This window comes from Rhamphochromis longiceps, linkage group LG12 (genome assembly GCF_057381845.1).
Source record: "Rhamphochromis longiceps isolate RC_006_pf linkage group LG12, R_longiceps_female_GT1.1, whole genome shotgun sequence".
NCBI classification, from domain to species: domain Eukaryota; kingdom Metazoa; phylum Chordata; class Actinopteri; order Cichliformes; family Cichlidae; genus Rhamphochromis; species Rhamphochromis longiceps.
In genome coordinates, this window is record NC_140568.1 from 26,371,514 (window position 1) to 26,394,467 (window position 22,954).

The 22,954-nt window shown below is 38.9% G+C and overlaps 2 protein-coding genes across 4 annotated transcripts; both read right to left on the reverse strand.

The window, feature by feature from the left end:
* Positions 1-532: 532 nt before the first annotated feature.
* On the reverse strand, positions 533-16,014 carry morc2 (MORC family CW-type zinc finger 2). 3 transcript variants are annotated; one of them, XM_085425427.1, is made up of 29 exons: positions 15,877-16,014; positions 15,413-15,499; positions 15,151-15,305; positions 14,022-14,075; positions 13,873-13,907; positions 13,705-13,773; positions 13,500-13,590; positions 13,301-13,409; positions 10,376-10,535; positions 10,173-10,284; positions 9,576-9,701; positions 9,410-9,489; positions 9,242-9,324; positions 8,899-8,984; positions 8,559-8,699; positions 8,315-8,469; positions 7,803-7,931; positions 7,604-7,709; positions 5,828-5,960; positions 5,626-5,709; positions 4,465-4,713; positions 4,118-4,348; positions 3,486-3,599; positions 3,150-3,207; positions 2,939-3,077; positions 2,675-2,842; positions 2,481-2,574; positions 1,528-1,716; positions 533-1,420 (listed from the first exon to the last, which is right to left on the reverse strand). In XM_085425427.1, the coding sequence occupies exons 3-29, from the start codon at positions 15,216-15,218 to the stop codon at positions 1,352-1,354; spliced, it is 3,132 nt and encodes a 1,043-aa protein (XP_085281553.1). In that variant the 5' UTR covers positions 15,219-15,305; positions 15,413-15,499; positions 15,877-16,014; the 3' UTR covers positions 533-1,351. The 3 variants fall into 3 exon arrangements, with proteins under 3 accessions (XP_085281553.1, XP_085281552.1, XP_085281554.1); XM_085425426.1 differs by having other exon boundaries at positions 15,413-15,496; positions 15,877-15,995; XM_085425428.1 differs by lacking the exon at positions 3,486-3,599 and having other exon boundaries at positions 15,413-15,496; positions 15,877-15,995.
* A 194-nt stretch (positions 16,015-16,208) lies between these two features.
* Positions 16,209-21,130, reverse strand: LOC146657383 (transmembrane protein 248). The gene is made up of 8 exons (XM_085425429.1): positions 20,973-21,130; positions 20,382-20,448; positions 19,420-19,612; positions 18,577-18,838; positions 18,389-18,488; positions 18,128-18,269; positions 17,898-18,038; positions 16,209-17,538 (listed from the first exon to the last, which is right to left on the reverse strand). The coding sequence occupies exons 3-8, from the start codon at positions 19,579-19,581 to the stop codon at positions 17,518-17,520; spliced, it is 828 nt and encodes a 275-aa protein (XP_085281555.1). The 5' UTR covers positions 19,582-19,612; positions 20,382-20,448; positions 20,973-21,130; the 3' UTR covers positions 16,209-17,517.
* Positions 21,131-22,954: the final 1,824 nt, after the last annotated feature.

Consider the following 22,954-nt stretch of genomic DNA (forward strand, 5'->3'; position numbering starts at 1 on the left):
CAATGAACCTGTTATAGTTCATGAACGCTAGCTTCTGCACCTCCTAGCAGGTGGCAGGAAAGGAAAGATTTTAGTAGGAAGTGTTCTTATGAATCATCTGAGCTTTCAGTAAAAGCCGACGGTAGAAACTGGTGGATACCTGGACTCTGTTGTGTGTACTATTAGCCAAGCAGCTTCCACAACATACTAAGAGATTGTGCATCCAGTCAGGTTACCTTCCACTGTGAAGCTGGACAGACTTGTAAGAATCCCTGTAAGAATTTTCTGCCGTTTAAACCTTGTGTTTCATGTCTCATTTATATAAAATAGATCCAAGAGTAGAAAAATCGGATTGAAAATGGATTGTTTGTAAAGACAAAGATAATCCACAGAACACAGGGCTCTAAGCACTACCAACAAAACTAAATTCAAGAATATTTACTGTCATGGCGACAGAAATCCCTTCCTGTAACACTATAATTTACTTAAGCCCAAATGTAAAATTTCCCAGAACAAATACTTTATTAAACACCACATACTGACCAACATAATGTGTTGCTGAACCAGTTTTATTGTTCCAAGTAAAGGTTTGTCAAAAATACAGTATCCTTTGTTCCAACGAGAACATAAAGACTGAAAGCATGCACCGTTTAATAAAACATTTCCATGATGGGTTAAAAATCTGTTCAAAAAGAAGGACAGAGGCACTGAATAATTATTAAACAATTCAGCAGTTAACCTTTTTTTTTTTCTTCCCAAAATGAACACAGAACAGTCAAAGGTTAAATGAAGAAGGAATTTAAAGGAATAATAAATGTACTGATATAACCCAGTATGTAGCTCCTGTTTATGGATGGGGAATATCTCCCAAACATAAAAGATGAACCCGGTTTTCTGTCCAGGTTGGAGAACACTGATGTGTTTTTAGTGTGCAAAAATAAAAATAACTGTGTAACTACAGGCTGCAATACAGAACAGAGACGAGTTAAGCCCAAGTCTTTAGTGTGAAAATGTCACCTGACAATGGACCAAAATGAAGAAATGTAGTTTGTCACAACAACAGTTGACTATATAAAAGAGCATACGCTGCAATAAACATACAAATTATTTAACAGCTTAACCAGGATAGCATGTTTTAAACATAGATTAACAGATGTAAGAGGGTAATAAAAAGGGACAAAATAAAACCACAGGCCCAGAGGCAATCGACAGTGAGAACCTAAAAATACAAACCGGTTACAAACTGATTCAACACATGGAGGGATTAATGAAAACAAACCCCAAATATTCACACATGAGAGTGGGTCCATGGAGACTTGAAATGATGACCAGTTTGTTAATGTTCACATCTTTCATTTGATTTTGGTTTTCTTTAATCACCCTTTGTAAGGAGGTCTTCTATGTAAGCATCAAGTTCATCATCTGTGTTTATGTCAATATCCTGTGGGAGGAAAAAAGGCACGATAATCACTCACTTTCTGCAAAGGGGGGGGGGGGGGGTTATCAACAATGTGCACATGATGAGGAGCACAGATTAAGAAGTATTACCTCTTGTACTTTCTGCAGAAGGGCCACAATGTTTGTTCGGAGTTTCTGTAATTTCTCGTCTGCCTCCTTTAGTTTGAGCTCAGTGTTGTTGTTTTTCTCCTCCACAGCTTTGGCCCTGGCATCAGCTCTGCTCTGGTATGAATTACACAATGACTGCAGGCCCGATTCATACTGCTGGAAATACTCTTTCTATATGCAGGAGGCAAAAAAACAAAAACAAATCAGTGGGAGAATTCAACAGAATTGGCAAGAAAACACAGCAGTTAACATCTTCACTTATAATTTCAATGTTAATTTGTGCACTATTGCCATTGTTAAATAACTATCTAGTTATTTAACAAGTTTTTTTCCCCATCTAGTTTCATCTCACACTAAAAGATCAAACTATTATCCATCTAGTTTCTGGCACTTATCCAGCAAACTAAGCAGAGATGACCAGCCTTAACTCCTTGGCCAACTCCTCCAGCTGGTCTTGTGAAACACCGAGGCATTCCCAAGCTGCAGCGGAACCCTGCACACTGCAGCGGAAGATCATTTTCACTACAATCTAATTTTTCCATCAGACTTGTGGACACTGATGAGGTGTGAAAAAGTCTGGCTCAAGTGTCAAAGACGGTGATAGGTAAGTAGACTGAGCAGACATTTTGGGTTCCCAAAGATGGTCAGTTCATTTACAGTGACCTCCATCAATTTGAAACTTTGTGGGAACAGATCAACCAGTAAATTCAGTTCTACTTTCACTCTTTCTTCATCACGCAAGACTGATACAACAAGCACATGATCCCAGCTGCCATAGGGTGAGAGGCATGGTGAATACAGAAACAGACAACATTCACATTCATATTTCTTTTTGCTGTGCTATTTAAGCTTCTTTTTCTTGCATCTTTCTGCTTAAATTTAGCATTCTGCTTTTGCTTTCCGTCACAAGATAGAAGAAGCTTTTATTATCTCACCAAAGGAAAGGCAACCAGCTCCTCGGCTGTCATGCTATTAACATCGTCCTTTGGGATCCGAAAAGCAGGAGGAAAGAAGTAACGCAGCATTGTTCTAGAAACATCAAGAGCACGATAAACACACAGCAGTTATGAGAGTTACAAGACTTCAATAAAGAATGATAACAACATTGTAACCATTGTAACCAGCTCACCTCAACATGGTGACCAGGCTGTCAGTCACCTCTCGGCTGGTTCCTGGCTGAGTAGTGTCTGGCTCCATGGGTGCCGGACCCTTCTCGGTCTCCTGCTGGGTGTCAGGTGTCTGAGAGATTGGAGATGGTGGTCGCATCAGCCGGACTTCATCGCTACCCTTAAATACCCTTTACAGAGAGATCCATACATGTATAAGATTCGAATCACCTGCCATGTCATCAAAACATGTTTAGAACGCAACATTCACACAGACTGCATCTTACCATCGATCTTTAGGGGTGGACCGAGGTACGTAGTCAAATTTAACTTTCCAGCGAACACTTTGTTTATTCGCCTCAACGGCGATGACTTTGCCCGTATACCACTCCTTATTGACACGTACTTCGACCAGCAGACCCTTATCTGGAGAAGAAAATACTCATTTTCCAGTTCTGTATTTGATTCACATCAGTAGAGAGTGGACCATCATCTCACCTTTCTGAGCATTTTTAGTGTCGTTTTCTGGTTCCTGTTGTAGAGCTTTATCAGGTGCCTGTAAAAATACAAACAAAATATGACCACAACAGTTTGAGAAATCACTGAAAAGGCAGTCGGGTTAGATACAGTCTTCAACAACTTAGAGGTTGAAATGAATGGCATGCTTGGTTATAAAGAAACTGTTATATATTAATAAAATGATTGGTTTTGTTTTGAAAGAACCGTTAATCTACATGAGCTGAAAAAGTAAGTGTTGATTGTTAGAAGTTGTGAGAGCAGCAGGCAGCCCAGCTTGATTCGACAGTAGAAGAGAGAGGGACCCAATAAAGCTACCTTTTCTTTAGCCCCGTGTGTAGAAACGGATTTAGGGGCAGAGGATGGTGTTGTTGGTGCCTGCCGTGTAGGGGCAGACACTCCTTTCTTCTCAAGTTGAGAGTGTGTTTTAACCTGCAAGGTCAATAGCAAAGGGGTTCTGATCGGAGGTTCAGCAACCTGATGGACCACCCAGGTATGTCCATGTTCCCTTAGTGTCTTAAGCAGAAGTCTAAGATACTTTAATTGCAGCTACTTTGTGTTCAGACACCATAAAGTAAGTGAGCAGTATGAGTAAAGCTTTGCTCCAATAAGCAGCTAATTAATTTAAAACTGACAGACTTTACCTGAATTAATGCAGATATCATAATAATGTTGAGCATACAATCACTTCCTAGTCCATTCATTACCTTATCCACATCCTGAAATTTATTTCTCAGAAAGCAAAAGCGGGAAAATGCGAGCAAAAGCAAAAGTCCTTTGAGCAAGCTGCACGCTGAACACGCAGGATTAAGGTTTGTGCAGAATTACTAGTGCTCTCATTTCACACCCCAGGTTAATCATCTTGTTTTGATGTGCAGTTGTTTTTCAGAGCTGTAATACATTTTCAGCAGTTACAAATCTGCACTACAGTTTTTGCCTCTGTTCTTTACCTCATCCAACTTTCCACGTTTGGGAGGTGGGGCCTTCTCTACGACTTTGCCACGGTTAGTGGCAGCTGCAGCCATCTTGGATTTTTTTGTCTGTGGTTCTTCTTCACTCTCCTCGCTGCCTTCTTCTTCTTCCTCCTCCTCCTCTTCTTCTTCCTCACTCTCCTCCTGCTCTATTATTCTCTTGCGCTGTCCAGCAGCTGCTGGTTTGGCAGGTGAAGCTTTGGCAGATGCCTATATGAGGAGACAGCTTTCAGTATTTTACACTGCTTTATGGTAGGATTTGTACATGAAGCCATATGAAATACTTTTACAATAAAACCTTTTGTTAAATCAAACCTGTAACATACCCGTGAGCTGCGGCTGGGTGGAGGTGTTTTGGCAGTAGCTTTGGGAACAGGTTTTGCTGCAGATGGAGGTTTTGCTGCAGCTCTGGACCTGGATGGCTCAACCTTTGGTGGAGTTGGTGGTATGGCTGATGTTCGGGTGGGCCGCTGAGAAGCACTACGTCCTGGTGGGGCACTTGGGGCATTTTTGAGGTGAGCTGGGAGTGGTGGGGAGCGTGGGCGTGCAACAGACCTTTCAGAAGACCTGGTTGCCTGAATTGTTAACATGAAAGGACACAAAACTAGTATTTGAGTATGATAATGAATACATTTGAACAAAGAGGAAAAAAAAAAAAAAGGAAAAAAGGATCACCATCAACAGCAGTGTTTGTCTTTAGTCTGACCCTTTTACAGCGCAATTAAATTGTTTAAGACTGAACACACAAAACTCCTTTTTTAAATTTTCAGTTCATATTTACATAGAAAAGGAAACATACAGTTCATCCAGAGAGTATTCCCAGCATTCCACTTGTTCTACATTTTGTCATGTTACAGTCTTATTCCAAAATTGATTGGAGTTTACCAAAAGACATCCGAAGGACTCTCAGACGATGAGAAACAAAATTCAAAAATAAATCTGTACCAAGGATTGAACTCTTTGGTCTGAATGCCAAGTGTCATGTCAGGAGGAAACCAGGAACTGCTGTATGGATGGCCAGTACCATCCCTACAGTGAATCGTGGTTATGGCAGCATCATGCTGTGTGGATATTTTTTGGAGGAGAAAATTGGAGATGAGTCAGAGTCTTGGGAATGCAGTGACATAAAAGAAATCCTTGAGGATAACCTGCTCCAGAGAGCTCTGGACCTCGGACTGGGGCGAAGGTTCATATTCCAACAGGACAACGGCTCTAAACACACAACTAAGTTATTGTGAGTAGAATTTTGAGGTAAAATAAATAAATAAATAATTGAATCCATTTTGGAATGAGAGAGAGAGAGACAGAGAGAGAGAGAGAGAGAGAGAGAGAGAGAGAGAGAGAGAGAATAGAATGGTAGTTTTCCTGTTATTCCTCATACGTGCAGTGATATTAAAATCAGAAATACACATACGATATGCCGAGAGTTAACTAGTAGAACTAGTAGAAAGACAAGACAGTACAGGGAGTTTTTTGTTTGTTTTTACCTGAGAGGAACTCTCTGTTGGTTTCATGCTAACCTCCAATGGGAGCTTTCTTACATCTGCTGCAGATTTGATGGTGTTGGTTTTCTGGCAGGGAACAAACAGAATATACATATGCTGTGGTGATAGACACAAACAGAGAGATTTAAAAAACAAAAAACAAACCAAACACAGACACACAGACAACAAGAGTTGGACAGGATACCTGCAAGGCCTCCAGCTTCTCCTGCTGCTGTTTGATTTTCTCTGCTAGCTCTTTTTGTTTGTCTTCAGCTGTTGGCTTATCTTTCTTCAAAACACCAGATGGGAGATTCTGTTTCTGTTCAGGAGCGTCACATCTGAAAACAATTTCCAAACAATATATAACAATATGTAAACAATTTATATAGAACATACAAAATATATTACCACACTAGTAGGTACTTTCTCATGGCATAAGCACTTCAGCTAATACATTATTCAAAGTTCTTTTGTTGTTGTTTTTTGTTTATTGCTGCAGAATCTCCAACTTCCGGTTGGATTTGAACTCCTCAGTGCATAGGGTTTTTCTTATCACTAGAAAAACTCAGAGAGGAAAAAAAAAAAAGTGGTATACTAAATATACCCTGACATTTTGGTCACATTTGTGACTGCACAACAACCTCATCTGTAGGCACAAGAGGCACCTGTGGCAAAGGTGAAGCCAATGAAGATTTGCTTTAATATTTACACTTATAACTGAAGTGTCATTTATAACATCGGCTATTTGGAGGATACCATCAGACACCAGTACCTTCAACTATGGCACAGTTGAAGAGCTGACATGAACGATATGATGATATGAACAGTGTTACAAACAAGCTATTTAACAAACCTTCCACTCCCAGATCAAACCATCATATTCTTCCTGCTGCTGCTTTGTCATGAGAACTGAATGAACCCAGAATCTCTATTTAGGAACATCAGGACAGGCTCATCATTGCTTCATAACTACTTCATTTTTTTTTTTTTTCTTTCTTTCTCCAAATTCTTTTTTTAGGGCAAATTTTCCACAAAAATGCAACACATTCAGTGTGTATATATGTTGGGATCCGTAAAATTAGGAATTTGTGTCGCTTTTTGGCTTTAATACTTTAAATAAAGTATTCTTATAGGGTAGAACAGTCACTGCCGGGAATAGCAGAAAAATTTGTCATATGGTGGACTACAGAGAGATTTCTCGTGCTGGTAACTGGCGAGTAAAAAATATATCCGACGAGCCTCTGATGGAGGATTTTATCTTCTCCAGTTTTAAGAGTCCTAAGATATCCTGTAGCCAGACCTTAATTAATGGTGGCTGAGATGATTTCCACAACAACAAAATTCTTTTCTAGCGATGAGAGAAGCAAAGGCAATAAGGTTATTTTGAATAGCTGTAGTATGAAGGTTATTTGGTGGTTTGCCAAATATAGCGATATGTGGAGTCGGAGTCAATTTTATACCCAATATATCCAAAATTATTTTGAAGAATTGATGCCAAAATTCAGACAACCTAGGGCACACCCAGTGAGCATCAGTTACATTTATCATCAAATTTATCTGGGTATAATTTTGAGAGTTTTTCTTTACTGTAGTGTAATCTGTGGAAAACTTTAAATTGTATTAATGAAAGATGAATTAATGGCCCAAGTATCATCAATTTCTGTTAAGACCATGACCCTCTCCTAAGTGGAGAACAAGATGATCTTTATAACATCCACTCAGTAGTTTAATGTCAGCTTTATTTATTTTAGTTGCTAAGATCATATCATCACTGTGCTGCTGTAAATATTTCTGCTGCTTCTGAATAACAATTCAGTTGTATAATTTCATTATAACTCTGTTCTAAATTATACTAAAAACTGTTTTTTAGCAATCAAAAATAACCAATAAGTTTAATTAGAAACTTGATAACAGTTTTGCTTAATGAGATGAGATAAGATAAGAAAATGAAGTTATCTGAAAAAGCTCATTGTGTCAGTACCTGTCCTGAGTGCTGTCAGGGTTCATGAGACACACCCAACTGTCTGGGTAGCGTTTGTCCACTGCATCCATCTGGAAAGGCAGCGTTCTCCATTTTAAACATTTATCTTAAAAAAAGAAGAAAAAGCATAATCAGAGAGTGAGTTTTCTGCAGGAAGCTGAGATACTGCATGTCCTCTAAATGTGTGTGCTCAATTTACCACACTGAATAGTAAGTGGTATCTCCATGGCACGGCGTCTCTTGTATCTCAACTCTGATGATGGAGGTGCAGACCAGCTGGCAGACAGATATCCAAACTCATCCCAGAACTTCACTATGCCTTTCTGTGCTGCATGACAAACACAGATGCAGATGTGAGATCAGTTGATACAGTTGCAAGTCATTTGCTATAATTAAAATAAGTTGAACCAAAGCTGAATTTTTATTTAGGGAAGGAACCCTTAATACAGCTAAAATGAAACTTATACTTCACCTCTGACTCAAACATTTCTCAATCCAATATCACAGGTACCGGTAATATCACCTTAAAGCTCCAGCAGCTGGTAGATCAATAATGGTGATTACAACTGTATCTGAATTGTCTAACACTCTAGCAGGATAATGTATTAATCATGGAACATGCTTAAAACTCCCAGGAGTATGGGGGGTATTTTTACTTGTAATTTGAGGTGCAGCAATAAACAGAAATCCAGCAACTTCAGGGAAGCTTACCAATGTTTGTGTCCTTCCAGTACTGAGCCAGATGCTCCCCCATGGATTTTAGTAAATGTCGATACTCTTTAGCATCCGCAAAATCTTGTTTGTTGTGAGTAGGCTCTAGAACTAAATATGGGACATCCACTACTCCAACTACACCACCACATGCCCTAAGACACATAAACCAAATAGTTTAAAATTACAACTTAATCACTTGCTCATTTCCTGCCATTTTTCACTTTTAGTGCATTTTACTTACATGCCTCCCTCCAGTTGAGGACCAGTCTTTTCATACATCTTAATGAGACGAGAGCAGTTGTACACAAACATCCCATCCAGGTCCCTCTGTTCAATGTTCACTCCAAATATAAAATTCAGCTCCTTGGGCTCCTTTAATGCTCTGAAGAACAAGGAAGAAACGTAGATTGGTAAGAAATACATTTACATAAAATTTAGATGCCAAATAATTTGGTCGGCAAACAAAATTAATGTACAAATCTTATTTTGAGGCATTTTTTAATATACATTTCCAGCCAAACAAAGGAACAGAATTTTAGCAGCCTACAATCTATAAAGTTTGCCATTTTTGTTAATCATACTTTTGTTTGGCTTCAAGAATCCTTTTTTTCATGTCAGCATCCCTTCGCAGCATCATGGCTGCATCTTGAACTTTTCTCAAAATTGCCTGATGGAGTAAAAGGAGGGAGACAAAGAAGAAATTTAACGTCATCGTTTTTTGGTTGTGAATCAACCACTGAATCATGTCAAAGTACACCTTTTCTTAAATTTCCCTGTTTCTTTAATAATTGAATAATTAAAACACTTTGATGTGTTTGTCATTAACTGTTGCTATACAACTAAACTTGCTTTGCCCAAAACCCGTTTTACATAAACACTACACATCTGCACTTGACAATTAACCAAAGGTTTTCCTTAGCTTACCCGTGAGTCTTTTGATAGGTCCTCTCCTAATCTGGCCTCCAAAGCCATGCGTTTACTCTCTGCCTCTCTGGCCTTCTCCTCCGCTGAAATATACACCACATATTATTCTCACATGAACTAAAGCTAAAGCAAACTTTAATTAGCAGGATTAATAACCCACTATCTCACCAATCTTTGCAAGATGATCAGCTTTCTTCACTTCTTGCTCAGCACGGGTCTTGAACCGAGTTGATGAGTATTTATAACACCTTTAAATAAAACAGAAAGTCCAATCAAAGTGTGAACACTGGAATAAACAAGTTACAGAGAGTCCATATGTGCGTTACTATATTACCTTGGTTTATAAAGACAGCACGAAAGTCTCTTAGTCCTGACTTTATGACCCTGGATAAAAATCCTCATGCGTGGGTCAATGTACAAAACAGCAGCGTATGCCCTGAACGATCTTCTCTCTGGCTTCCTGTGAACAAGAAGTGGTGCATTAGACATGCTGTCATCAAACTATTTTTACTTTGTGGTTTTCTGCCTCCTCCAACTAGTCAACTTGCAGGGCTCTACCTTTAAACAACGATAAATGATCAATATTAAGCTGAATCACTATTAGCTTGCCAATAAAAATACCCAACTCAAAAATACCCAATATAAATTAATATTATAAATTCATATGCTAATGCCATAGAGATCCCTTGCTATCCCCTGTGGATAAACAACACCCCCCAGCACAATCAGCAATTATTTGTGAAGTGAAGTCATTACAAACATTTTGATTTTGAAATTTGATCACCATTAAGTTTGAGTTCATCCTCGAGTCCAGCTGGACATTTGATGAAATTTTAAACTGGTTTCTGATACTGAAGTAAAAACCACCAAAATCGTATCTGTGAGCCACAATAATAATGACATCATAACTAACAGTAACAACTGTACTTACACTCCTTCAGCAGGTGTCCCAGCCATCAGTATGTCCTGGTGATCCGTTTCTACATCCAGCTCTGGTTCTCCATTGTCCATCAGCTTCAAATTATAGATTATCACTAGCGTTCCTATAGATAATATAAAATACCACACCAAAAGTAAGTTACAACATATCAATTTGTCAGTTCCTTACATAGTGATGCACATTTAAATGCTTACCGCTGTTGCCTTCTATTTTGTTGAACTGCTCCATCAGCTGCTTTTCATTTTTAAAAGGTGAGTATTTGAAGATCAGTTCGGTCTCTATGGCGTACTTTTCTGGATCAGACGTCAGCGGCTCCTTGGTCTTTATATCCCAGGAAGGAAGAGGCACTATCACCTGTAGAGGGAAGGGGATGAAAACCCTAAGTAACCCAGAGCAGTTAGCTTTCCACATGTTTTGGAATCTGACAAATGTGACCTTAAATCAGTTTGCTGGAGAACCACGTGGTTTCCAAACTACACACATTACACCATGCCCTTATTTGTTTAACAAAAACTAAGGCAAAATGCAGAAGCACTGTCTACTCCGATTTTAGAGCCAACTTTCAGCATTTCAATCAGGCTGAGATCTGAACTTTGACTGGACCCTTCCAACACTTTGATTTGTTTCCTTTTTTTGTCATTTGATTGTAGATTTGCTGCCATGCTTGGGATCAATATCATGTTAAACGACCCAGTTTCAACCAAGCTTTATTTTTTGGAAAGATGATCCTAGAATACTTTGGTATACAGAGGTCACCTCAATGAGCCCGAGATGCTCAGGTTCTGTTGCTAGAAGACAAGCCCAAATCATCACCCCTCCACCACTGTGCTACGCAGTTATGAGATCTTTGTGCTCATATGCTGCATTTGGTTTTCATTTGGTGCTGTGTATTATGGTCCAACATCTCCACTTTACTCTTGTCTATCCCAATGACATTGTTTCATAAGACTCGTGGTTTCAGATGTAAATGTGCAAATCTAATCTGAGCCGCAATGTTTATTTGTTTTGTTTTGTTTTGTTTTAAGAGAAAGGAAGCTTTGTCCTGGTATCTCTTTCAAACGGGTCATACTTATTTTGTCTTCGTCTAATTGTCTGGTCATGAACTTTAACATACTCAGAATCTGAGATGTAGCTCTTGGTTTGTTTGGTTTTTTGCAATTTCTGAGGATTTCATAGTCTGACCTTGGTTGCAGTGTAGTTAGTTTCTCACACACTGCTTCTGCATTTTTGCTTAGTTTTTTTTTTTTTTTAAAGTTTAATATAACATATGTTCAATGTCATATCATATAAATGCCTTGAGGCGACTTTTGTTGTGATTTGGCGCTGTATAAATAAAATTTAATTGAATATGAGATGAACATATTTTGCCCATCTGAGGTTGTATTTAGCTAATTTTACGACCGATTGATTTTTTTTATTATGTCCTGATGCACAAAACTTTACAAATGAAAGTGTATCCTTTCTTTTTCACATAAATGTAGATCACTTTTTTACATCCAAATCAATTATATACAAAAATGTATCACTGAGCCACAATTAGTAATCATTTCATCCGTTGTTCCAATCTTCCATTAGGCCAGTGGTTCCCAAACTTCTTTTGCTAAGCCCCCCTTGTTTAACAAGAAAAATGCCCCCCCTCCCCTCCGCGCACAAACACATCCTCCAACCACATACACCCATATTTTGCACCATTGCGGTTTATTTCACACCTCAAACATTTAGTAAACAATTAAGCAAATACAAGTAAACTGCAATAAATTACAGGTAGCAATAAACTACTAACTCTTTTATGCTACGTCTACACCTACACGGGTATTTTTGAAAACGCAGCTGTTTTCGTTCACACGTAAACGGCGTTTCGAATCAACGAAAACTGAGATTTTTTTAAAAATCCTTTTTTGCATTTACGTGTGGACGAGGAATACAGAGTTCATCACGCAACGTCAAAGGTATGTGCCTTTTTTCAAGTCACGCTGTGCGCCACGTTATTGTTTACATGAGATGAATTGCAGAATGGCACATAGACAAAATACTGTTAATCTGACCATCTTCAGTTTTTAAACGCTTACATATACACACGCAGTTACTGTCCCTCCATTTACAAAGGCAGAGGCGTCACGGTGTAATTATTTTAGTATTGTAGTTGTTTTTTCCTGTGTAATAATATTCAACATTGCTATCAATACATTTTTCAAAAAATGCCTCTCTGTGCAAAATGGGTTCAAAAACATAAACAGCTGTGGGATACTGTTTGTCCGTGATTTGAACCAGGGAATAAATCGTGGCAGGATCAGCCTGATATTATTTGTATCCCACTGTAACTTTACTGTATAAGGAGCTAACATGTCAGGAGTAGTTAGTCATTATGAGAAGTGTTTGTGAACTAAAAATCAAGAATGTGGGATGTTGTTTGTCTGTGATTTGAACAGCCCAGCGCTGCTCCCGACGAAGGGAAAACCAATTCTGCAGGGAGACCTACCTCGGCACTTGTGCAGGTGAAACCAAAGGGAAGATATGCTGCACCATATTTTCTAGTCTTTGGCTTGGAAGGAAGCTGGTTTGGAAACATGCGATGCTTCATCTCCTGCTTTACGTTTGTGTGGGCGCCCCATGCTAGCAGTGTCCAAGCGTTTTGGGGTTTTTTTTTTCCCTTTTTATTCCGTGCCCCCCCTGCAATGGCTCTGCGCCCCCCCCCCCCAGGGGGTGGGCCGTACACTTTGGGAAGGTCTGCATTAGGTCTTGATTTATGCTATAAGATATAAGATTGTTGATATGTCTGTGACAACCTTTGGTGTTTTAAATTTATTTAGAAGTTATCTAAATTTTAATATTACACAATTTGCATTTTGCAGTGCTGTCAGTTTTTGTTCCATTCTTTGTATTTGTCCAGGGATTTACAGCATTATTCAAGTAGGCTGCTGTAAAATTTCAACATGTTTCTGAACTGAGCAGAGAGCACGGAGTACTGTTCACACAGACTGAAAGCACACACAAGCATGAACACACAGGTGTGAATATCTAGACACATATTCAAAGTACACTTTGAAATGAATGTGTGGTGAGTGGCTAAAGCGTATCTAACAAAACTCGTCTCTAAGCGTTTCATGACTGCCACTGACCTCATCCAGACCCTCCTCTTCATGGAAAGTCCTCGACAGGAAGAGGCAAGTCAGCGTGTCGTTCTTTTTTGTGAACAAAATAAAGTCTTTTCCGATGCGCATAGAGCCCCTGTGGAAACACACAAACTTCGTAAATATGGAAATGCTGGTGTACCAACTTCGTGATCAATACCAGACAGGAACTGGAAAAACAACTCACGATTTCAGTCCGTTTCCATACTGGCCAATCTGAGTGGACTCAGGAGACCGTTTGTTTGACTTTCCAAACTGAATCACATGGGTTGTCTCACCTAAGAAAAAAGCAGTTTAAGGACACAAATTATACACTGTATGTAACCATTGGCCTACAAAAACAACAATAACCTTGCTTTAAATTTGCTCTTTGATCATTTAGTCACACTTACTTGGGTCCATCCCAGTACCATCATCCAGAAAACAAAGCATGTAGCCACCCCTCAGCTCTGTTTTTTTTTCTGTCACACAAGCAGGAAGTCAAAAGACAGATATGAAAAACATTGACTCACTGGATAAGTTTCAGTATATGAAATTGGATATTTTACTCTGAGGTCTACCTGTGTAGATGTCTATACGTGTGGCATTAGCATCTCTGTGAAAGAAATAAAATATATGAGATTTTCTAGATAAAAGGTATCAGGTTAATGCAAGTTTTCCCATACTCGATAATTTATTTAAAAATTGTGCTGTGAATCATAACAGGTACCTTGAATTGTCCACAAGTTCTGCCAAGGCTCCAAATAAGAACTCATGTGTTGTCCTAAGAGTTAGACCAAATATTCCATTAATAGAGTAAAAACTGACAAGGGAAGCTCATTAGAGAACAAGGACACATGGGAGATGCTTGGTGACAGCATCTGAACTCCACAGATAGCAAACATACGATTATTATTCTGTTATAAAAACTGTTATTTCTCAAGTCTGCTGACACGTGTCAGCATAAAATGAAGAACTATCAGTTAAGCATGCATTTCCTGGTTAACTGTAAAACTATCTGTTCAGCTTCAAGGACTGACTATCCACAGTTCACCTGACAGCTAACCACTTAAAATGAATTATCATTATAACAAAAAGAACAACCAAAGGGTGCTGCGACCTACTTTGAATATAAGCCACATATACGTTGAACATTACATACCACAGAAGCATATACCAAACTTGTCTTTTTTTTCCTGAGTCATTACTGATCAAACTGAGTGATAAATGTCTGCAAGCAGCCAATATCACATGATTTTTTTGACAAATAACTGAAGCAAGCACATTTAGCTTCATTGCAAAATTTGTGACGTGTCTATACTCTGTTCTGAGCCTACACCGTCAATTCCACATATTATACACAAAGGCACTATCAAGTTCAGAAAATAAAAATAGCTGATTATATCTAACAAATTTATTATAACGTTGATGTGGGAAACTGGCAAACAATTTTCCCCCCTTGTGACAATAAAGAAAATGCATAACAACAAAGAGCAAAAACAAAAAGAGTAAAAGAATGGTAGCAGCATCAGCTATTAAAATAAAAACCAGCATAGGTTTTGAATTGTGAATGCATACAGACAGAATGGAAAGTATTACTCATGGAAGGTAAAGTTGTTTTAAATATAAAATGACATGTAGCAAAATGAGGGAAACGTGCTCTAATCGTCTTTCTGGACTATATCTTATTTTCTATTCAACAACATTGCTGGGCATCTTGCAAAAATAAGTAGGTGAGGTGGTGCAGTGTATTGTGTGTAGGTGGTTGCTAAAGTTCTATCTTTAAGGCTAACTAGCTGTAACTCTGTGTATCGTGAAGTTCTTACGGGCAAATTAATTCCCAAAAAGTTGGTACTTACGAATTTGTGTGCAGGTATTCAAAGGTGAGCTGAGCCCTGCTCAGGTTGCTGTAGCTAGAGTAGGCCATGGTCACTCACGATTGTTAACTAGGTACTTCCTGGTAACCTCCACGTCTTCTTGCTGACTGACCAAGCCCTAGTTCAGGGCTTTCATTCTAAAAAAGGAAAGAAAAGATCAAAAATACTGTTGATTTGCCTGCGTGTATCTTCAATCAATTCACTGACATAACGGAAATGACATGACATTAGCTAATGTTTATACCTTAGAACAAGTCAGAGGAGACACTCCTGCGTAATTACAAGTCACCCCGCAGGTGAAGGTACCAGCAAGTAACACGTGGGAGGCCTGCTGAGGAACAACAAAATGTTAGGCGAAAAGAGCGTCTTTAGGCACGGCTTGAGCAAGGAAGACATTAACGTGCATTCGTTTAAGAAGAAGTCAGACCCTTGCCTCGCTGGGTTACTGTAAAATATGACTAAGTCATGTTTGGTTAAGAACATGACATCAACAGTTCAGACGTTTTGCTGCAACTGTTATTAACGGCATGCTAACATTAGCAGCTAGCCGACATTAGCGCAGGAATGTTTATGAGGAAACGGTAGCTAGCTAGCTTTACTGTAGGAAGATGAAGCTAACGTTAGCCGTATCAATTCCTTTCTGCCAGACATTTTCAGATGACCTCGACTTTGTACGCTATAGTTAGTCCAAATACTTCATAACGTTACGTTTTGTTTTCCTTGACATAAAGCAATCCCCGAGGCCGCGAAGAATCCAACTACCATCAACGTAGATGGTTGGTTCTCTAGTTTCCCCTGATCTGCGCTAATCCCGCCTCTATTTTTCGATAATCACCCAATAGCTGTGGACAATAGGAAGGCACCGCGTTATGATTCTAAACCATGATTGGAGGACATCTCGTTACGTAACAAAAGAACATACCGGTGAACCAGTCTGCTGGCGCCTAGAGAGACCTTCAGAAGTTCATTGCGTTAAGCTCATAATCTATACTTTTGGGGCCATAAAATCAAAAGTATGCTCACAGTTAAAATACAAACAAAAACACACTGACAATTCACCTTAACCCTAATTTTTATTTTATTTTAGCTACAGCAGTTGAAATGCTGATGAAACATTATGATTATTTTATAATAATTCTTCTACAGACATGTAAAATATTGAATTACTATCCATCCATCCATTCGCTTCCGCTTATCCTTTTCAGGGTCGCTGGGGGTGCTGGAGCCTATCCCAGCTGTCATAGGGCGAGAGGCGGGGTACACCCTGGACAGGTCGCCAGTCTGTCACAGGGCTCCACAGTCTGTCACAATTGAATTACTAATTTTACAAAATCCTTATACGTCCTTTCTTTCAGACACTTAAGGAAACATTGATTGAAATTAAAGAAAAAAATAATTTCCTCTTCGATTTCTGTTTCAAGAGGCCTTATATCAGAGAGAAATATGGCACTCACATAAACCTAAAATTAAACCTTCGTGGTGGTAAATCCAAAACCTTCAGGTGGATAGAAAGATATTTAAATGATGCTTAAAAATAATTGCACAAGCAAAATGTATTTGAAGTTTTAAATGTCACTAAAAACTGATGTCACTCACCTTCACATTCCCCTTAGCTTGGCTTTAGCCTTTATTGACATTACAGTTACAGTACAATACAGTGCTTACTGTAATACCTGTGTTTGACACTGACAAATGAATCACATTAGTCAACAAAACAGCCCAAGTAAAGCTATTCCTTCTACAGCAAAGAAACATGTTTGAAACAGCATGACTGCAGTCATTTGTTGCTGGGAAGCGTAAAATCCTGTAGAAAAACAGTTCATAGCACTGCTAACTTCTACACACACACACACACACACACACACACACACACACACACACACACACTATTTACAGTGCCCAATGATCTGTTAATACTTTGTTATTAAACAAATATAAGGCAAATATAATAGCAATTTTAACCCACATTTCATCCATTTTCTTCAGTCTTGAGCAATGTCTTCATCACCACCTTATCATAACATTTTTGTCTTTTATTTTGAAAAGCACATCATAAATAATAAATTATAACTCATTTTCTACCATGGCCATGTTTCTCAAAATGATTTTACATATTGCACATTCGTAATGTAGCAAAACTTGTGAGAGACAGATAAATGGGTTCAAACTGTTCCAAGAGAGGTTGCTGTACCCTGACTTTAGTCCCAAGTATGAATTTAGGAGAGCTTTCTCCAAAGCAGCATTATACAAATATTTTCACAGTTAGTAGTACAAACAACAAACCAGTTTCTTCTGTAGGCTGTAGTTAGACGTAGCCCTCTCTTTCCAACCATCAACTGATTTAATCGCTCAGCTGTCTATTAAGGGTTCCTGTAAATAAAGTAAAGTAGCAAAGTTAGGTTAAATAATCTGTATGGATTTCTCAGTAAAAAGGTTCTACCAGGACAGGGCTCCCTGTCCTGGTCGTTGTGTCCTTGGGCAAGACACTTTACCCTACCGCCTACTGGTGTTGGCCAGAGGGGCCGATGGCGTGATATGACAGCCTCGCTTCTGTCAGTCTGCCCCAGGGCAGCTGTGGCTACAACTGTAGCTTGCCTCCACCAGTGTGTGAATGTGAGAGTGAATGAATAATGGAATTGTAAAGTGCTTTGGGTGCCTTGAAAAGCGCTATATAAATCCAATCCATTATTATTATTATTATTATTAAAAACCGAACGATCACGACTTACACTTTGTTGGTACAGTCCATTCCATTGGTTGCGGCGTTTTAGTGCATGTGGTTGACAAGCAGCTATACAGAGCATCAAACAAACTCCAAGGAGACACACACTGAAGTCCAACAGATGTTGCACTGCCACACTCTGTTCCTCCTTTAGAAGTAGGAAATAAATGAGGGTACAAAACAAATCTCTGAATTGTGGCTAAATCAGCTATGCTGTTCAAGTGCAACATACCGTACCTGTGTTAACATGACTGTAAGAGTGGTATCATCCTTGAAGTTCAGACTGTAGCAGGTTGGTGATAATGTAGGCAGCTGGTTACTTGCCTCCACATAGAAGGATGAAATATTTTTCTCTGACTCAGGGCACTCTGGAGGACGACTTTATTAAAATACATAACATTTATGAGTTTTCTGACTTTTTAGGTCACTGAGGAAAAGTTGTAGTTACACTGTAATTAAGTTAAGAAACATGTTCTTTACAGAACATGATAAACTTACACACTTGTTGGCAGGAGGTCACTTGGGGCACTTATAGTGAGGCAGGTGTAGCTACCATTGTCAGATAGAAACTCTAGTGTCAAATTAACATTTTCATTGCCTGGGGAGTAAAAAATTACAATCAGAATGTAAGGTGATAAAGACTTTCACATAATATCACACCCATAGCACTCCATGGCAAAACTAACCTCCAATAAGCAGCTGACTGGCTCTCAAGGTTGTATGTAGACTGAGATCTCTCAGCGAGACACTCGGAGAGCTGGAAGTCACAAGAGCAAGAGGAACCTTGAGATGTAAATGGGTGACAGAAGAAGGACTCTTTGCTGAGTTAACTGAGGTCTTTCTGTCCTCTTCCTGCTTGATAAGAGGTGATTGGACTGAGGAATTAAGCTCATTTGCTTTCACACATAGGTGGAATGTTGATAAGGAGGACAACACACGGTTCCAGTCCTATGAGAATAGTAAAGTGCACAAATTACACACAGATACAATCAGGGCACAGAATGTGTGGGTATATTCAGTCACAGCCTGCACAGCATCATATTTCCTATGCACACCAGCACCAATTATCTATTTAGAGAAGGCATGGAGGAAAATTAGCTCAGTTTACTAAGGAAACCTACTATACTCATTCCCAGCTCCATATTGTTATCTTTGGACTGATCTAAAGTTTCTTTGCATGAGTCACTGCTCTAAAAAAAAAATCCATATTTGTCTGACATCAGGCCTTGATTCATTCTCAATCTGAACCCAGTCATTTTAACTCCCCTATCTTTAAGGTACATTTCTTCTGATTAATCTGATTAATTGCTCCTCTGTATAGAATATTTGAGCCTCAAAAAGAACCAAGAGTAGAAAAAAAAATTGATACAGAGAGCTTAGAGCAGTCTGCAACCTAGGTTTTGACACAGGTTGATTGCACGTAAATATTTGAAACTTCAGCCATGTTTATTGTGCACCCACTACTCTAATATATAGATAACAGAAAAGAGCAAAAACCCAAAATTGCTATAGTTAAAATCACTCCTCACCTTTGTTATATCAGGGTTAGGCAGAGTGTGAGTGTTGCTGTAAAAACTAAGGCAGATGAATGAAATAGCCAGAGTTAGCAAACACAGGAAAAATGTAGTCCCTGGAGGATTCTGTGACACATAATCTCTAAGATTAGTCAGCGGCTGCCAGAAACCCATCATCAGGCTCCACAAAAAGCAGAGATGTGGCGAGCTGTAAACAGAAGAGACAAATTTCACATAACTTAAGTAATGTACCTTTTCATTATTATTAGGCAAGTTCAATACATCTGTTCTTCATAGAGGAAGACAATTTCAGTAGGAAACAAATGGAAGAGAGCCTGGAGAAATAGAAGTATGCAAAGGAATGAAAGTCAGTAGAAGAAGAGAGAGTATGTGTGTGAATGAGAAGTAGACAGGTGGAGTGAAAGTGAAGCTGCAAGGAGCAGGGGTAGTGAAGGTGGACCTGTGTAAATAGATGGGGTCAACCATTCTAAACAACAAACATTGCAAAAGACAGGTGAAGAAGAGAGCACATAGAGACGGCAGGATGGAGTCAGGTTTTAGGGGTGATTTGTAACAGTAGGATAGCAGCAATAGCAGAAAGAGAAGGTTTACAAGATGCTAATGAGAAATGCTATAACTTTGGTTTGGAGACAGTGCCGCTAACAAAAAGTCAAAATTGTAGGGGGCAGAGTTACTCAGAGTGACCACAGGGACAATTCATGGATTCATATATACATGCAGGGGCAGGGGTGTGACAGAGGAGGATGCTCGGGTCAGAGTAATATGAGGCAGATTGGAAGTCCTAAAAGGAGAAAGAAGTCTGTTCAAACCCACTCCAAAATGCTTTTAGCAGAGGTGGGTGCCTATGTCCCACATTTTAGCCAGTGTTGCCCTCTTGGCTGTTTGACCTTTACTCTCCAGAATAATCTCTGTTCAGACTTTGGCACTGGGAGACCAGAAAGTTTATCTCCACTCACCTAACATCTAAATGTAATCTTCCTTGTTGGGAACAGAAAGCCAATCTTGGTCCAACAGACAGGCACCCTGTAGTGCAGTGATACAGATAGTGTACATAAATAGATATAATCATAAATATATACACAAAAACTTTGGCATGAACACACATGCTCTGTATTGCACATACATGGAGACATCGTGTATGAAGCAGTTAAACTTTTCTAATGAAAAATCTTTGCATGGATCACCTAGTTATGTTCATAGTGAGCATTAAGCTGTAGAAAATCTGTAACTTTTATTGTGGAAATACTATATAGCTACTGCTTAACAAAACAGGATATTCGGCATGTCTTTTCTCGAGCGGACCTCGTTTTCAACATAACCACATTTAGTTTGAGCAAAGCTGAAAGCACGTACTCTCTGTCACGTGACTGTAGACAGTTAAACGCTTACTTATAAAAAAAAAAAAGAAGACATCTATGTAGTAATTACATTAAATCAATACTCTACGCAACAGGAGACGTACAACTAGTCTAACAACCAGCTCTACTGGCAAAGATTACCGCTCTTATGACGCTAACTAGCTAGCTTTCTGAAATATAACGTCATACCTCGAGCTCGTATGCTTGTTCACGTCTCCGCGCTTGGTAAAATACACCGGAATAGTTTCTTAAAGACAAGTAAACAAAAGTTCGACATTTAAGAAGGAAGTTCAGCAGTTAAATAGTGACACGACACCGCTGTCACTTTACGACAATACACTGCTATGACGACAACAAGGACCAGATCACATGACTTTAAATGGGTTTTTTTAAACGGGGGAAAAGCAAGGACACAGCAACAGTAGATATCATTATTGTTATCTTTATTCTTATTTTGAGCATTAGAATATATATATATATATATATATATATATATATATATATATATATATATATATATATATATATATATATATATATATATATATACATATATATATATATATATATATATATATATATATATATATATATATATATATATATATATATATATATATATATATATATATATATATATATATACATACATACATACATATTGGGTGAATGTGCAGTAGTAGCAGCAAGCAGGTGAATTCTGTACATTAATAAGAATAGACATCTGACTATTTTGGACATCTGACTATTTTACAGGATAGACAATATAAACATATTTAAATTTAAAGGAATTTGAAATGTACATTGTTCCTTGGTTTAGTGTCTGGAAGAGAGTCCTGTCTCAGTCAATTATAGATGATGTGAGATGATGTGAGCGGGCGGGTGTGTGTGTTTAGGGCACGGATGGCTTGGGGATAGAAGCTCCTCTTGAGTCTCTCTGTCCTTGCCCGGAAGATGCGGAACCTTCTACCAGATTGTAGAAGTTGGAACAGTTTGTTGCCAGGATGGGACGGGTCCTTCAGTATCTGCGCTGCTCTAGTCCGGCATCTCCTGGTGTAGGTGTCCTGAAGCGGGGGGAGAGCAATCCTGCAGCAGCGTTCTGCTGTACGGATCACTCTCTGGAGAGCTTTTTGGTCCTTCACACAGCTGTTCCCAAACCACGATGTCATGTTCTGTGTGAGGATGCTCTCCACAGCGCCTGTATAGAAAATCCTGAGGATCTTTGGAGAGACCCTGAACTTCCTCAGTTGTCGTAGGTGATACAGGCGCTGCCTAGCCTTTTTGGTCTGGGCCTGAATGTGGGCAGCCCATGTCAGGTCTGAGGAGATGTGAACACCAAGATACTTGAAGGACTGCACCCTCTCCACTGGAGCTCCATTGATGATAATGGGCTGATGATAATATATCCAGAATATTCAGTGGTAGCAATACCAAATTTGTTTCAGCAGAAAGTCTGAGGCAGCTTCAGCCAAATGTTGAATCAAATTCATTCTGCTGGAGTTGTATTGTGTCATGGTCTGTGGGAGCAGACTGTGTGAAGTGTGAATTTGGAGTTCTATTTGCATGGTCTCTTATATATGAACACAACTTTACACCCCATACGTATTGGACTAATATGCCATATTGTTTGATTTGATACCTATGGGTATTATAATGCTATTTAAAGAAATTCAACCTTGTATATCACCTGTTTCTCTCCCCAATCCTGTGGATTCACACATAGGAAGAGTCTGTCTACAAACCATAGTAAAGGTAATAAGAATCTTTGTGCTTTGTTCCAGAGAGAATCTCTGTTTGTTCCATACGTGATTTCTTATTGGAAGTCCTTTGTCAGTGACATTACTTGGAAAAGAGTATGGACAATTCCTAATAAGCATCTTGTACCCAATAAAGTAAAAGAAGTTTCATTCAAAATACTTCATAAATATTATCCTGCTAATCATTATATGACAAAGTTCAAAAGGGACATAAATCTGAACTGTGGATTTTGTGGAAGTCAACCTGAGACTGTGCAGCACCTCTTCTGGATCTGTTCACATGCTAGAACGTCTTGGAAAGACTTCAGTAAATTCATTACTGGACAGCTCTACAAGGACTTTACTCTGAAATTGGAAAATGTTGTATTTTGTTTCTTTTGACGGCAAAAAAGATGTATACTTTATAATAAACTT

Excerpts from the sequence above, each read along its gene's own strand:
- morc2 (XM_085425427.1), bottom strand. The coding sequence starts at position 15,218 with ATGGCCTACTCTAGCTACAGCAACCTGAGCAGGGCTCAGCTCACCTTT. Across the intron at positions 13,908-14,021 it reads GAACTTGTGGACAATTCAAG|AGATGCTAATGCCACACGTA; the intron begins GTACCTGTTATG and ends TTTCTTTCACAG. Across the intron at positions 9,490-9,575 it reads TGCTGTCTTTATAAACCAAG|GTGTTATAAATACTCATCAA; the intron begins GTAATATAGTAA and ends TTTTATTTAAAG.
- LOC146657383 (XM_085425429.1), bottom strand. The coding sequence starts at position 19,581 with ATGATGGGTTTCTGGCAGCCGCTGACTAATCTTAGAGATTATGTGTCA. Across the intron at positions 18,839-19,419 it reads CTAACCCTGATATAACAAAG|GACTGGAACCGTGTGTTGTC; the intron begins GTGAGGAGTGAT and ends CTATTCTCATAG. Across the intron at positions 18,489-18,576 it reads CAGTCAGCTGCTTATTGGAG|GCAATGAAAATGTTAATTTG; the intron begins GTTAGTTTTGCC and ends TTTACTCCCCAG.